We start from the raw sequence: 16,455 nt of genomic DNA, 5'->3' as shown, positions 1-16,455 counted from the left end.
CTGCAGCTCGTCAAACGGGTGGTGCAAGCCACCAGAGTAGTCTAGTAACACTGGTCTCCCCCTCTGTTCGCCTCGTCCGTGTGAGTGAGGGGCATTTGTGGAGACTTCTCCTCGCGAGCTGATGTCACTAGGCTCTGCCTTTATCACCCGAGCATTTCTCCCCCGTCTGAATACCCCTTAAAGAGCGCTGATGGTCAAAATTAATCCAAACAGTGTAGTTTACATTTATGTTTACAAACTTCACGCGAAGCCACATCCTTTTTTCTTTACATTATCTTGAGTGTTTGTGTTGCATTGTTTAGATTGACGGAAGGCGGCGGACATTATTCGTATGAAAAAAAACGTACTTTGGTCCCGTGAAATAACCGGACCTTTGTTCCATTACGTTCGTGCAAGTAATCAAGCGAAGAAATTTCCGTGCTGTACAGTTACCTTTGTGTACTGTTACTGGAATAAAAACAAGCATGTGCGTCTTAAACGTCTCCGTAGTGCTAAAGCGCTGTCAGCCACGTAGCTTTCCTCAGTAAACCTATCAACTGCCCTACATTTCATGGAGAACTGAATAAGAAATGCAAATGAATATTTGAACACGCAGTGCACAAAGTGCTATGTCAACTCATCGTGCAGGAATACGGTCGTTCTTTTTGTTGAGGAGCATCCAAATAAACAAGAAGTAAATGGTTAATTGAGTCGCGCTATACAGCAGTGCGTAGTAGATGGAACACAAGCTAAACATGTACAAATAAAACAAGAAAACGTCACCCATTGCGAAAACGCCGACTGTAGCCGAAGGCGAGCAACCCGTTCGTTGGTAGAATGCGCTTCTCTCACAAGTAATTGTAACGTTCGGCACACTTCGTGCATTTTTCGGGAATGAAGAGCGCACATATTACCACAAAGCTGCAGTCAACGCATTTTGTTTGCCGGAAATCGGGTCAAATCGCTCACAACGAAGCGCTGTTGTACACGCTGCTGCACACGCCGCCGACCGCCTATCCACACTAGCGCGGCGACGGTGCTGCCACTTGTAGCCCGATCTCGCGGCGAATCAACGTTTATAGAACCAGGTCAGTTGCAAAACTGAGCGATGTTGCGCGGCGCCGCCGCCATCAGCGACAGATGTGGCGCTGCTGTCGCAACAGGATTCACTCACTCCGCTCTCTTCAGCCGGCGTTGCGGCGCGTCGCGTCAGTATCCGTGGAGGCTGCTTTCTGCGCGAACAGCTTGGCGTTTTCTGTTGTCCTTCGGATATGCTGCGTGTCTTCACCATGCCGACATGTTCTGTTCCGAGACACCCCGACATTTCTTTTGTGCCTAGGGTTACCAACTCTTCAATGAAGGGAGTCTGTCCATTGTTTCGGCTTCTTCAGCTGGCTACGTGCTGCTCGCAACACTTCCTCTTGCTGGAGAATGTATCCGTAAAAGTTGTCGCGTTTCGCACAGAAGTCGCACAGAAGTAGCGGTGGCTAGCCACCGCTACATTGCTTCGTGCGTGCTATTCGTGAGAACTTTGTGTTCTGGAGCGTGACGCGCGTTGTCGGGCGTGCGTTGGATCACGTAAAAAGTTCTAACTGGACGGTACGGAATAAATCCGGCACATATAGCTGTCCCGATAGGGACGGCTCGCAACGCTGTATGAAAAGTCGGGACAGTCCCGCGAAATACGAGACGGTTGGTAACTTATTTGTGCCCCGCGTGACCTTGACCAGCGAGCGACGTGGCATCGCGCCATTCCTCGTATGGACAAGAAACTGTCCGACACATCACTTGTATGCGATATGCACATTCATGAGGAAGACATCCTGAAGACTTTCACTCATACGGTCAACGATAAGAATTAAGGTTGAAATCGCCAGCGGAAAGGAGCCTCGTCGAAGATTGCGTCCCAAAGATATTCCCGAACTTGCCTTGATTTGAGTGATTCTAAAAATTGTGCTGTAAATAATTTTTTACAGGTAATTAGAGCTGTCTTGATAAGGTTTACTGCCTGAGACTGTAATTAAGTTGTGCCGTTTTTGTGCATCACACCATACATGCAATATCTGAAAAATTGTTTCTCTGCATTGCGTGCGAAAAATAAATACAATTTTTCTTTCTGTGGCAGGACTGAAATTGTGGCGTGCAGTACACACACGGCGATTTTACCACTCAATAATTACAAGTAACGACAGCCGCGGTACAGAGTGAAAACTCCTCACTTCAAAAAAGTGAAAGTGAAGAATTATCGAAAAAAATAGCGCGATAAACTACGGAGCACCAGAAAAAGGATTACACAAACAACAGCGCTGACTTAAACAAAGATTTATTCGTTAACACCACGCAATACTTGCACAGTCCAAAACGAAAAGATATAAGTACCAACACGCCCAAGCATCCGCTTTAGCTTAATAATTACGCTACGAGAATGCGCCATATAGAATGCGCCATATAGTTAATGGACAGACTCGTATGCTATGTTATCAAGCGTCAGTTATCTTGGACAGTCTTGAAAGCCATAGCTTTACTGACTTTGCCTTACCGCTGCTAAATATTACTCAGTTTGACATTGCAGCGGCAGCGTAACGAAAAATCACGGAGCCCTTTCTGAACGGCTACCCCGGCGTTTGCCACGCAGACTACGCGTTTTCGTCTGCTAGCGGAAGCTTGTTGCGCCGCCAGCGCCACCAAACCGGAAGCTGTCCCGGCGCCGCGCGACGGGTTGGCTGACGCGGGGAGTTTTGCAACTTACCTGGTTCTATAAACGTTGGCGGCGAATTGCCTCTGCAACCCCGCGAATGATTTTTAGGCGGCCGCACTTGAAACAGACAATGCGATCGTGCGCATCATGGGAACCATCGGCCAGAAAGGGGGCGGACAGCTTTATGAGAACAGCAAATTTGATCATGACAGCTGTGGCACATCACGAGTGAATCGCAACCGAGAATCTAGCCAGCAGCATTTTTTCCCCTCGCATACGGTCTCCAAGCGTACCAATAAACGCTTTGAAATTGTGCATTTTGTCTTTTAACGGACTTACACTCAGTGGCTTCACGCTGATAAATTTAATGTTTTTCTTAAATAAGACCTGTCGCTGGCGCCCCTAGCGTCATTACACAAATTACACTGGTGGTGTCGGGCCTAACAATAGCGGAGGATTCGCTGTTTAATGTGCGTCAGAACGAAACTTCTCTGCCCGATTTTCTCTCGGTATCGAGACACTCGCGTGAAATGCACCGGTTAGAGGACAACAATCTGGTATATCATGTAGTATAGCAACCGGGGCTTAGATGCATCGAAAATGCGAACGTAGCATGCGTGTCGAACGTTCGATCGTCTGCTCGCAGACGCTCACCGACACAATTTCGCTAGTCCGAAATCGACCAACCTAACATACAAGTTCCCACGTCGTTCAAGCGCTGTTTGCGCCATACAAAACATGTACCACTTAGGTAAGAAACGCATGCGTCATCTCGTTGCCAGTTCCAGTTTGTTACCCTCGTGATTGCATGCATCGTTTTCTTCTCATCGTGTGCGCAGAGAGGAGCAGGACCCACTGCCCTGGCCTGTACTGCGGCCGAATCAGATTCGACAATGGTTCCTACAGCGATTGTGGGGTACGTACGCGGGATGCCGTGCACTACTTTGCGCCTTACGTAGTGCCCGAGTTGATATATATTCCGGGTCGATCCTTTCCGGATAGCAGGAACTAGTTCTCTCCGGATTGTGACAAGAAACTGACCGGCTAGAGTGTTGCGCACAGTGGTGGGTAGTGACGTGTGAAGCCCGACAGCGCGCATGATGTTTCATTTATTACATACTTTACTTCCATAGTAATAAAAAAAGAAAGACTAAACTGTGAAGCCTGTATATCTATAACGTAGTCTCACACGATAGCCCGATTATATTGCAGGACATAAGAGACGCTGTTTAGTTATGCACAAACCTCCTCTCAATTCCCACGTGTCCCTGATTACCTCGTCCAGTGCGGCTATCCGACAGGCAATAAATTTAGCACAATGTTGTGTAGCAGCGGCAGGTATAAACCGATGTTCAGGCTGAAATGTGGGCACCTTTGCGTGCAAGAAGTTTCACTTATGTCGATATTCGTTGCCGATTGATTTCAGGGTCGTAGCCAGAACTTCTTTTGTTTCCTTAGGTGGAAGGGGGGTGGGGTGTTATCAACATGTTTGTGAATATGTTTGTATGTGTGCATGCATATGTACAGTGGCGGTCAAAATTTTGCGACCACGGGAGCGCGTGGCAGACAGCACTGAGGCGCCTTCTCATGGCTGCTTGCGAAGCTCTAGAGCGCGCACTGCGCACGCGCATCCTTCTTTACCTGCCGGCCTGATCGTTCGCTCGCTTCTAGTGCGCGCGCACCAGAACGCCAGAGAAAGTGCAAGGTGCCGCTACTGCAGTCACCGCGGAAGCCCCGAGCGATTTGCCTAAAAGAAAACTTTTCTACTTGGCGAAAACTTTGTCCTGGTCTGGACAGTTTTTCGTCAGCTTTCAAGATTTTTCTTCATTTTTTAACCCATGTGGGTTTTCTTTGTAGGTTTGTGCTACAAACCGGTCGATGCCAAGTTTTTTCTTTTATAGCGCATATCAACGGGCGCATGATAGTTGCACCGAGCACCACAAAAAAAAATATTGTAGCATGCATGAGTTCCGCGAATGGAAGCTGCTTATATGTTTTATCACACATGTCGATTTGAGACAAACTGACGCAAAGCGTATTTTCCACGCTGCGAAGCGTCTGGGAACAAAGCGCAGAGCGCAGCGCGCATCGAGCACTGCCAGTACAAGTTACATATTTTCGTCGCGATATCATCGTTCGGTGCTTCCGTGGCGACTGCAGAAGCGGCACGTTCCGGTTTCTCTGGCTTTCCGGCGCGTGCGCACTTGAAGCGAGCGAACGAGCAGGCCGGCAGGTAAACAAGGATGCGCGTGCGCAGGGCGCGCTCTAGAGCTTCGCAAGCAGCCGTGAGAAGGCGCCTCGGTGCTGTCTGCCACGCGCTCCCGTGGTCCGCAAAATTTTGACCGCCACTGTACAAATGCTACCTCTCAGCGAAATTTCTGCACTGATGAGCCAGCAGTTTAACCGTGCAAAAGGGTCATCGTATCCATGTGCGACGTGCCGTGACTTCCAGAGTTCTGTGAAATGCCGCCATTACGTAGCTGAACCCTCTGCCCTCTCCTGCAGGCTTGTCCCCGTGGATTCCGGGTGTCCCGTGATAGCAAGTTGTGCATGCCGTGTGCCGACCTGCCCCAGTTCTACGACTGGCTCTACCTGGGCTTCATGGCACTGCTGCTGCTGGTGGTCGAGTGGTACATCATCGACAAGACCATGCGCCGACGGAGGTCGGTCATTGGCTGCTTGTTTTTCACCCGAGATGTTGAAGAGGCACTAAATGCAAATGTCGAGACAAGCTAGAAGTGATTTGCTAGTGTTGTGAGGAATACAGAGCAGTGTCATTTACCTTTTGTTGAAATATTTAAAATGACAATGAAGGAAATTAATAAATAAAGAACTCCCCGTTATCGTTCCTGCAAGCGAGATCATGGTTGTAAAAATGCATTATATTTAAAGTCGTACAGGCCACATAGGGTTCTCCTTCTTTCCAAAAAGCTATGGAATTCAATTGTGTATTCGTATTAGGAATACTGAAAGCTTTCACAAATAAGAAAATTATGTAAACATTATAAACAATGGCACCTCTATGGTATGGTAAGTATTCCCATGACATAAAATGTAACATTTACAATTGGGAAGTGCTAGATGATCACTGATCATGGGCACGCTAGGAATGTTGCATTTCACTGTGAAAATATATTTGTATAGAAATCACCGCTGCTAGCTCTTTACACGATACCGTTCGTGATTCTTATGCCAGTGTGGTGTCCCCTATCAGAGGACAGCCTTCGAGATTGTCATTTGCTCTCTTTGATTGCTAGGCAGCCTAGGACTGCCCGAGGCAATGCTTTTACCCAATGAGCATGGGTGCACGGAGTGTCTCGGGCTGTGTGGAACTGCAAATTGAAAAGAACAAATGTACGTTATGGACCAGGTTCATAATTGGTGCTTTGCATGGTGGAAGAATTTTGGTACCGTTTTAGTCACAATACTGTCTTTTGTTGGCTCGTAAAAAAGTCATTGTGGCAAAACTGCACAGCAAAACAGACAAAACATTATGCAGACAAGACCACTCATGTTTCACCATGATTGATCACTGTAAACCAACTGTCCCGGATAACAAGCTTTACATGAAGAAATGTTGTGATGTTTCTAGAAGGGTAATGTAGGGCACAAGATTAATAAATAGTTCATACCTTTCGCTGATTGCATGCTTAGTCGTGCTCTTTCACCTGTGACAGCAAAAACCAGCATGTCTTAGTGCCAGGAGACCTTTTCTGTTGGTTCCCACTAACAGTCTTTAAAAGAGTGTGTTTGCGTGGGTGATGTGGGCACATGGTAGCAGTAGAGCGGGGCAGTTGCATGTGGTTTGAAAAGAAGTAATGAGACCAAGCATTGATAAAAAAATCCACACAGAAACTCCTTTGGGAGTTGTCTAAGTTATGCGTAAGCGTAGAGTTTTAGTGTAGGATACTCTATGGTTAATACAAAAGGGATAACTGCGCTACCTGACACACACGAAACAACCATAGACACACACAGGCGCAGACTTGCAACTGAATTTTATTACACACATTCCTCCTATAAGTACACTTCGCAGAATTCAATACCGAGCATGCGCTTTTCCGAAAGGTGTCAACACAAAAATCCTATCAACCATAAGACGTCATCTTAACAGCGCTCATCGATGAATCTCATTTCTGTGCTATGTAAGAACACCGATGACTCACTGACGCATTCATTTCCCTTCTTCCTAATGTGGTATGCTTCGCTAATTTCCCTTGCTCTATTATCTCGGCAGCGGCTCAATATCTTCACATCTTTCAGCATCGGTTCGCACTTGCACTTAGAGCAGTGGGTGGGTAGGTGTCCGTTTGTATTGTTTCTTACTGACAATTCATGTTCACGCATGCGCACGTTCACACATCTTCCGGTCTGTCCTACATAACTTTTTCCACATGACAAGGGGATTTCATAGACAACCCCAACATTGCACTCTGCATATGAATTTGCGTGCTTTTTCCCGCATCCTTGTAATCTCCTATGGCGGTCGCCTATGCGCGCGCACAACCCTTTAAGCTTCTTAGGAGCCGAAAACACGACTTGAACTCCATGTCGCTTCCCAACCTTCTTCAGGTGGTGCGACGTTTTGTGCACATAGGGCACAACTACGCACCTCCTATCGACCTTCGTCCTTTGAGAAGGAACATCTGAGTTTTCGGCCTTGATTTTCTTCAGCACTGCCTCTGCTACTGCAGTTAGCACATATTGCGGGAAACCAGCCTCTTGCAACCTAACCATCTGTGCTGCAAAGCTTTGCTGTACGGAGTGTATGCATGACTTCTTCAAGGCCGACACGACACACTGGGACGCTATGGCCCGCTTCACTGTTTTTGAATGACTTGAATCATAGGGCAACAAACTCTTTTGTGACCTCGGATTATATTTCCAGCAAACATGGTCGTCAAAGAAGGTTAGAGCGATGTCTAAAAATTGAATTTGGTCATCTTTTGTTAGTTCATGAGTGAATGATAACTCTTTGCCATGGCGCTGAAAAAGGTGATGTACATCCGCAATGGCATGGTCATAATTGGAAGTGTCACGCTTTTTTAGAAGCACAAGGAAATCGTCAACATAACGATACACACACACAACCTGGTCACGGTCGAGCCCTTCGTTGACCGCTTTGTCAAAACCTGATAAAAAAATATTGCACAGCAAAGGGGCTACGCAGGACCCAATGCAGATGCCCTGCTTCTGCACGTAGTGGCTGTCTTCAAACTGTATAAAAGTCGAGTTAAGATAAAACTCTAACAGCACTAAAAACTTGTCTACGGTCACTCGCCCACCAACAAGTTCTTCTATACTCTATGGTTGCGGCCTTTCCAGGAACATTGTTGGTGGGCGACATTGGCACAGCGTCTTTCATCTTATTTTTAGCGTTCATGAGTGTCTGGAATGGCCCAACACAAGCCACATCCTGCAACCGCCAAAAAGTATGTTTGGTATAAAATTTTCATGATGTTGAAATTTTTGATGCCTATATTCCTCCGTGTTGGCTTTACCGGTTGTCCTAGACAGTATTTTATTCCACAGTGATAAAACTTGATGAAGCCTTCATAAAAGTGCCTTCTTTTACGTTTGTCTTGTACCACTGGTACAATGCATTCATATGGTTAAGATATATTCACATTCTGCAAGTGTGGGTGTTTAGCCCAGTGGGTAAGACATTTGTCCGCTGAGCATGAGGCCCTAGGTTCGAAACCCAGCACTGAAGAAAATTCATCTGGTTTTATACATTTATTTCCTTGTAGCGATCTGTCTTAAGTAACAGAGGGATAGAGACTCACTTTTCTCTTCGACTTGTCAAAGAAATGCTTACGAATGCTTACGAATTTAAAAGAAAACTGTGTACACATGTTTCACGGCGTGTTATCTTTTAAACAGCTTCACTCCGGAGGTGCTTGCGCTGCACGCATGCGCCCTGTTCGAGACCGTGCTGGCGGCGGTGGCAACTCTCCTGTCGACACCCCCCGTGGGCCAGGTGCTGGTGCACACGTGCCAAGTGCAGCGCCTCTCAGACTGGTACACCCTGCTGCACAACCCGACACCGGGGTACAAGCACACCATGCGCTGCACCCAGGAGGCCGTCTACCCACTGTGAGACTCTGTGCATGAATAACTAATGAGGCCATTGTGTTCCTCATAAACAAACACGGTCACCATAGGCGCCCTTTCTGTCTACTTCCGTGTCCCTTATTTGTGTTTGTTTGCATCTGGAATACAGTGGCTTCAATAAAGGGGTTCTGCAACACTTTCCTTAACATAATCGGAAAAGTTACATTCTGTCGTCAAGGTTCCCACGAACATGTGAGCCAGTCTTTATTGCATGGTACGCAGCAGGAAATTTACACATTCGTGTCAAAAACATGCGAGAGATCACTTGCTCCCTGTTTCATAATGACGCCACCAACCATGCAGGAAGCAAGGCTGACTGATTTCATGTACGTCGTGCCGATGAACAGTCTTTGAGGCTACATGTCGTGGGGACGTGTAGCCTCAAATGTAATGATTCTGTAATGATTCTCACTTAAATTGAAAGAAATTAAAGTGGACGAAAAATCACCCTTTCCATTGGTGGGATCCGAACCCACAACCTTCGATATTTGAAATATAGTGGTTGTGTGTATTCGAAGGTTGTGGGTTCGGATCCCACCGACAGAAACGATGATTTTTCGTCCACTTATTTCTTTCAATTTAATTGAGAATTATTACAATACAGTTAATAAACCACAAATATAATGTCCCCTACGCTTTTCTTGGCTTAATTGTCTGTCGGTTTCATTAATAACGCATTTGGTCACATATGCATAAATTTACCACAGAAACCAGCCCGTTTAAACTTCCAAAACGTAGCTTGCATGAAGAGCTAGGCAGCCCAGGTTTACCAGACAACTTTCGCGATGGATATGAAATGCCATGGTTCAGGAAGTCGTGCAAATTGCGTCTACTGGAAGTGTCTGTCTTCAGCCCCGTCTTTCCTTGATGCGCAGGTTTTCGATGATATTCGTCTTCTATGGCCTCTGCCTGGCATCTCTGCTGCTGCTGCGGCCCCTGCTAGTCTACAAGGTCTTCTCCGGTCAGGGAAAGAAGTCGGTCTTCCTGACCATGTATGCCATTCCAGCGCTGGCCCTCATCCATGCCACAATGGGTGGGCTGCTGTGTGAGTACGACAGTGCATTGCAGCGCAGTGCATTGTAATGATTGGAACTTCAGTAATACACAAGTAGCAGAAAAGAATCTCGACAAAAATAAAAGATGTACGCCGACCAAATAAAACTTAAAAATGGAAAGATGTTTCAGCTTTCATATGGAACGATTCCGTATTGTTCACAAGGCTTCCGTACTGAAGCCGAAACATCATTTTGTTTTGAAGTTTTATTTGGTTCGTGTACGTTTTTTGTTTTATCTAGGGGTGTGCGAATATTCGAAATTTCGAATATTTTTCGAATAGTGTTTGCTATTCGATTCGCACTGGAATTTTACAATTCGAACTATTCGAACTTCCCAAAAACAAATACAGTCAATGTCCGATTAAAAGTGACCCCTTCACATTTTTAATGTGCTTCACCTCATTACACTCTCGTATTGCGGCAAAGCTGGCTTTCAAGCGCCGTTACTGTCGAACTTTGCCAAGACTCAGTCAACGTCCGATTAGAAGTGGTCCCTAGATTTTTCAATATCTTCACCTCATCACACCCTGGTATTGCGGCAAAGCTGCCTTTCAAGCTCCGTTACGGTCGAACTTTGCCAAGAGACAGTCAACGTCCAATTGGAAGTGGTCCCTAGATTTTCAATATGCTTCACCTCATCACACTCTCGTATTGCGGCAAAGCAGCCTTTCAAGCTCCGCACGGTCGCCAATGTATGAACTCAAGAAAACGCTGGTTCCAAGATGGAGATGAAAGGTGCGGCAGAGGCGGGGGCTCAGTTAATGCTGTTTTCGAACTGAAATTTGGGCAGGAAGTCCGAAAAATTGGAAGCCGAAGCTTTTTAGCATCCAGAATTTCAGATGTTCTTATATATCGACGTCTACGAGGCAGATTTGGAACTCCGGACTTGAAGGGAGCACACCCTTGGCCGCCACATCAGTTGGGCTTCCACAGAAGTTGAAAGAGGAGGAGAGGCTGAGGAAATGGCATCCTTGCCTATCACGTGTAAAGTGTTGTAGGCAACACTTTGTTTGCACCGAATCATGAACATAAATGCAATTTGGCCTCTACATTGCCTCATTCTTGATAAGAAAGACAACTATGAAATACGACCCCACCAGCCCTTCATCAACCTAGCGAAAAGGAACACTTTCATGTTGCTATCTCATAAGAATATGCTTAGGAAGCCTCTTTTTTTCTTCTGCAATTTCGCTTCGAAGTATTCGAGAAATATTAGAAAAATATTCTATTCGATTCGCAGTCACACTTCAATATTCGAATTCGCTTCGCACCCAAAATTTTGCTATTCGCACAGCTCTAGTTTTATCATGCATAATTCCGAAAGTATGAGTTGCCATCGAGCTCTTGATTAAAGAAAGCTTTGACTTTCCTTTGGCGTTCATGTTATGGGATTTTGCTTACCCTTCACAAGCCATGACAAAAGACGTTGGCTGTTATGGTGGATGGTCGTCACAACAAAGTGCTCAGTAAAAAAAAAAAAAGAAATAGTTCTGGTGTCCCACTGAACTTCATTATGGTGTGATTTATAACTTTACACTCTGTGACTCTAGAAGTAGACAGATGTGCACAGGTCAAGGAATTTTAATATATTTGTGCATAATTGCAATGCTGTGTGCAGCACGCATTAAAGGGACACTAAAGGCAAATAAGTTGACGTTGATTGTTGAAATAGCGGTCCAGAAACCTCGTAGCACTACTTTTGTTCCAAGGAACTGCTTATTTTGAAATAAAATCACGTTTTAGTGGTCCGCATCGCGTTAGCGCACTTCAAATCACCCGCCTGAAAGCGGTCTTTCTCACGTCACTGTTGCCGTGCCCAACGTTGCCCGCCTTTACTGCGCAGCGGCGTGCACTGGCGGCGTGCACCATTTGGGCATCCGGCAACATCACATGCATGCGGCATTTTGTCGAACTTTCTGTCAGAGCGACTTCATGAGCGCGCAAAGCACACGCGCAGTACGCGATACCGAAACTACCACTGAGACGCGACCGCGTGAGCGAAGCAGGGCGCTGGGCGATGCACAGTTCGGCGAAAACGGAACCTCTGAACCCTGCGCACCGTTCCCGATGGCAACGCCAAAGAGGTTATTTTTTCCATGAATCAAACAGAAACGAACAAACAGCATTTTATTACTTCTCTTGATGCACGGAAGGTTCTTTCTCTATTGCAGCTAGTTTGATTACGAGTGATTAATCGTAGTCGGACTCTCTCACGTCGTCGGGATCATTTCCAAAATGTCCCGCTCGTGGCGCTCATCGTGTGATACACACCGCTGTTGATATATTGCCGTTTTAGACGTTGCCGACATTGAGCTTTCACTCTGACATAAATTGTTATTTGCCTTTAGTGTCTCTTTAATACTGACACAAAAATTTTGGCCTAGCATTTTTTTGTTGCAATGTGTTGCTGGGGGCCTGTTAGTCATAACACGGCACGTCGTTTGCTGCAGCGTGCGACAGATAATTAATCACAGGCTCCTCATTACTGCCCAGTGTCAGTTTCGGTTTCGGTACGACAAGCCTCTGGGTGCAACTATCACCACCTAGTGGGTGCAGCACTCGATCACGTCAGCACACAGAACTGTGACGCACTTCTGCACGATTCGCGAGCAGCCGCCGAGGAGTAGGCTGCTGGAGAAAATGTGGCAAAAAAACGTAGCGGCGATGACGTCATCATAACTTGTTGCAGCCTGGTCACGTGATGGAAGCAGTGGGTCCCCAAGGTCCCTTTTGAGAGTGTCAATAGAGCAAGGATGTCGATCGCTCATGCAAACTTCAAAATTCATTTAAAATACCTTCCAAGCTATATTCGCTGTTGATATTTTGCAGATGTTATGCGCAAGTTCACGGGAATTGATCCTGCAGGCTATCTCGGCCACGAAATTTTGTGTCAGTGCCCTTTTAATGCAATGACTGGTGGTAAGCTGGTACGTGCCGAGACCACGGTCACCTGCACTTACAGTAAAACCTCGGTGATACGATCACGGCTCGTACGAATTTCGGGGTGATACGAATTTTTCTGTGGTCCCGGCCAAGGCCCATTAGCCAGCAATGTATTGGAGCACGGTTGTTGCGAACCTATTTTCACCCCGCGACGTTTGATACGAACGTACGCTAGCGCACAGGTACGAATAGGTGCGGCCCGCGCTGTCGCGGAAGACGCGGCAGTCATGCGCGCTGCGCGACCATCAACGGTGCGTCGTTGCCTCCGAGATAGTGTGCGCGAATATTGGAGGCCTTTAGGCGCCTTCGCGTTTAGGTTACGAATGACGTTGACGTCACGCTTTCTTTTTTTTTTCCGACGCGTTGACGCGTGCTCCTGTGCTCGAGGCAGCAGCGTCTCTTTCTGTACTGTGTTAACACGTGCCTGCCACGTCGATGCAAGCTATGTCCCCACAATCAAACGTTCTATGAAACAAGACTAAAACTTGGGCTGCGGGTCTACCATGAAGTCCCATTAAAGGTGGACGAAGACCCTCCATCTATCGTGTGCAAAGCGCTTCTTAAGTCACTTTCGCCGCAGCACTTTGGTGTCATGCAAAAAAGCGTAGTAACATTAGGAAGGGGGCTACTAGCGGTCACGGGGCACAACACATCTGGTTCATTTATTACACACGCGCGCATGCACCTTATATACGAGTACAAGTATGATCGTTGTCGTTTAAAAACTTTACTGGCAATCATTCAGAGCTGTTCATGACGTCGCTGCGGCCCTGAGAGACACTGAATCAAAATGTATGCCAACTTTCTTTTATCGAATACTAATTTTCCATGTTTTCTGGTGATGCGAATTTCGGATGATACGAATATTTTTGGTAACCCCGTGAGATTTGTATCACCGAGGTTTCACTGTAGTTACTTTTCAAATATATTACTGTCAGTATATATTGATACGTTACTTTCTCACACCAGTAGGCATTCAAAAAAATTTTTTTTATAAGTTACGCCAAATTGATAATCACTCTCATTACATTCTGTGCTACTGGTCAAGACTAATGTTGCGTCAGTTAATGATTGCCATATCTCTTGCAGATTATGCATTTCCGTACATCGTTATCATTCTGTCTGTGGTGTCCATGGCTGCCCACTTTGCCTTCAGGCTTGACCAGGTGAGCATATTTCTATGTGTATCCTATGGAAACTTGTAGCAATGGTACCTTCATATTGTGCTTGGCTTAATCCATATTTGATGAGCATACCTGAGTGCTTTGCCAGGTATGCTCATCAAACATGGATTGTCACCTTTCCCCTGAGTGTCTGCTCTTCGCCGCTTTTGCAGCTTTCATACTACGCGCTGGCGGTACCGGCATGCCTTGCACAATTTCCGGTTTTTGCCGACTTATACGTCACGCGAAGACAGTACTGCTCGGTTGGGTTTCAATTTCGGCGTTGCGCTTTCTTGCTTATTTAAAATTATTGTCCAATGTGCCGAGTATGTCTAGTATCGGACCCGTGACAGGAGCGTCTCAGGAACATAAAAGCACCATTAATTTGACATGGTAAAAAAATTTCCGGAGTTGGCCTTTAAGGCTAGTGAAAATTACACATGCTTTTGAGACCCTCTCATGTGAAAACTTCAATATTTCAGTAGCAATTGTTGCTGGTCTGGTCAGTTCATGATGTAGTATGTACCATAGACACCAGTATGACCATAGACACTAGTATGAACTGCGTGAAAAACGTGAACGTTTTTCGCGAAGTTTTCTTGATAATTGAATACCAACTCGCCCAACAGTCCATTCTTCTACATTCTCTTTGTCGTGCAGTTGTGCACAACTCCACAAGGGGTGTGTGTTGTATGCTGTCAGGCCACCTGAATGCTCTCAGTGAGAAATTCGTGGTTACTAGACCTATAGGCGTGCACAGTTCCGCTGCAGTGCCCCCCCCTCCCCACTCTTCCCAACCCCACCCACTGAGGCTGCCCTTACAATCAGAATGCAGTGCAAAAGCAAAGTATTAGGAGGGTTGGCTGCCCCCACCTATGGCTAGCCCTTGGGTTTTGCTGCAACCACTTGAGAGACATCTACTGCCTACAGACAAGTTGAACTAAGCGAGATGTCAGCGGAGCTGATCTTTCATAACGAGTGCGTGAAACGTATTTGTACGGCCCGCACGTTTTTGTCTCACGTTCTCTCCCCTTCTTTTTTCTTTCTCTCTTTCAGTCCATGTGCTCCCTGTTCTCACAGACCCTGAAGGAGTCGCGAAACCTGACAATCCTCTTTGGCCACTGGTTTCTCCACGCTTACGGAATCATTGCCATCACCCAGTTGCGAGACCCGGTCTTCCACTGGGCGCTCCTCGCCGTCGTCCCCTTTCCGTCGCTCTTCTACATCCTGACGTCAAAGTTCACAGATCCCAGCAAGCTACATGTGGAGTGACATGCAATCTTAGCTTGTGCCCTATGACCCTTTCTTAACGCGAGGACCTTCGACGTTTCACTTTGATTTTACGGCACGTCCTCGGTTGCATGACCCATGAAATGTAGTCTGCTTTGGATCTTGGCAACCTTATATATATATCGATGAAGTAGTATGTGTACAGACATGCCAAAAAACTTGTTTCTTAGACTGTGCGTATGACGAGGATGTTGCGTGGCATGTTTGAATGATTGCCAGTGGCAGCAGCGATGGGCCTCTGTGCTGTAATAAGATTTATGTTCATTGTGTATTGTCTGTAGAAGGAGATGTGCCTCCAATTTGTAACCGTAAACCAATTCGCGTTACAGTTGCATTTCAGTCAATTTGTAATAGTGCACTCAATGTTACCTTGTGTTTTGGTGTTTGAGATGTGTCATCCTCTTGTGAGTGCAACATGCCCAGCATAGGTGAGTTGTACCACTTTTCGGAAGCATAATGTGTTGTGTTGGTGATGAGGCCAGTACTGATGGATTGATGTAAATATACAAATAGCTCGATTTTCGAGGCTTGTAAATACACGTAATAAACTGTCTAAACACTCGGATTGTTTGTCATTGCTTGTACTCACATCCTCACATGTGTAAGCTGAGTGTTTGTCAAATGTGTACCTATTATTTGGTAGCAATTAAGATATGCAGGAGGCTTGGGAAAGCAGGAAGAGCGCAAACGTAAGAGAAAGCATCACAGTAACACCAATACCGAGACACGTGTGTCCAGTTCACAACCGAGAAAGGACGAGACCAAGAGTAGCGGCTAGCAGACACTACTATAGAAGGGAAGGATCTCCTGTAAGCAAGCGATGCATATAACTAGCAAACTTAAAGAAACTTCCACAAACACACACTGTCTGTACACTCACAGAAAAGATCGAGTAAAAAGGGCGTTTTTTTGTCCCACAACAATAATCGTCATTTATTTTGCCTTCCTTTCCTTGCATTATCGCCGCGCGCCTGGCACTTTCTGGTCACGAACGGCATCTGCGCTGTCAGCATGACATAGCATTCTTTGTAGGAAAGTGGCCAGCGCAGAGTTTTCAAGGAAGAAAACGCAAGCAAGCCAGATGACGATTATTGTTGTGGGACAGAAAGACGGCCCTTTTTACTCGATTTTTCTGTGAGTGTACCCGTTGGCGTGAATCCTTGGCAGTGAACACCACGGCATAACCAGTCGAAGATTGTATCCTTGCCAATAC

General features: G+C 46.2%; 1 protein-coding gene across 2 annotated transcripts in view; it reads left to right on the top strand.

Moving 5' to 3' along the window:
- Positions 1–15,802, top strand: part of LOC119374527 (JNK1/MAPK8-associated membrane protein) — a 329,511-nt gene extending 313,709 nt beyond the window's left edge. The window contains exons 1-7 of one of the 2 annotated variants that reach the window (XM_037644664.2): positions 3,137–3,428; positions 3,517–3,593; positions 5,183–5,340; positions 8,561–8,773; positions 9,667–9,836; positions 13,879–13,955; positions 15,009–15,802. In XM_037644664.2, coding sequence (XP_037500592.1) covers positions 3,416–3,428; positions 3,517–3,593; positions 5,183–5,340; positions 8,561–8,773; positions 9,667–9,836; positions 13,879–13,955; positions 15,009–15,224 — 924 coding nt within the window. In that variant the 5' untranslated portion in view covers positions 3,137–3,415 and the 3' untranslated portion in view covers positions 15,225–15,802. Of the gene's footprint in view, positions 1–3,136; positions 3,429–3,516; positions 3,594–5,182; positions 5,341–8,560; positions 8,774–9,666; positions 9,837–13,878; positions 13,956–15,008 lie in introns of those variants that run through there. The other variant, XM_049410788.1, reaches the window with a different exon arrangement.
- The last annotated feature ends 653 nt before the right edge of the window (positions 15,803–16,455 follow it).

This window comes from Rhipicephalus sanguineus, chromosome 11 (assembly GCF_013339695.2).
Source record: "Rhipicephalus sanguineus isolate Rsan-2018 chromosome 11, BIME_Rsan_1.4, whole genome shotgun sequence".
Taxonomy (NCBI): domain Eukaryota; kingdom Metazoa; phylum Arthropoda; class Arachnida; order Ixodida; family Ixodidae; genus Rhipicephalus; species Rhipicephalus sanguineus.
The sequence above is the reverse complement of the archived record's forward strand: the minus strand, read 5'-3'. Positions and strand labels throughout refer to the sequence as shown.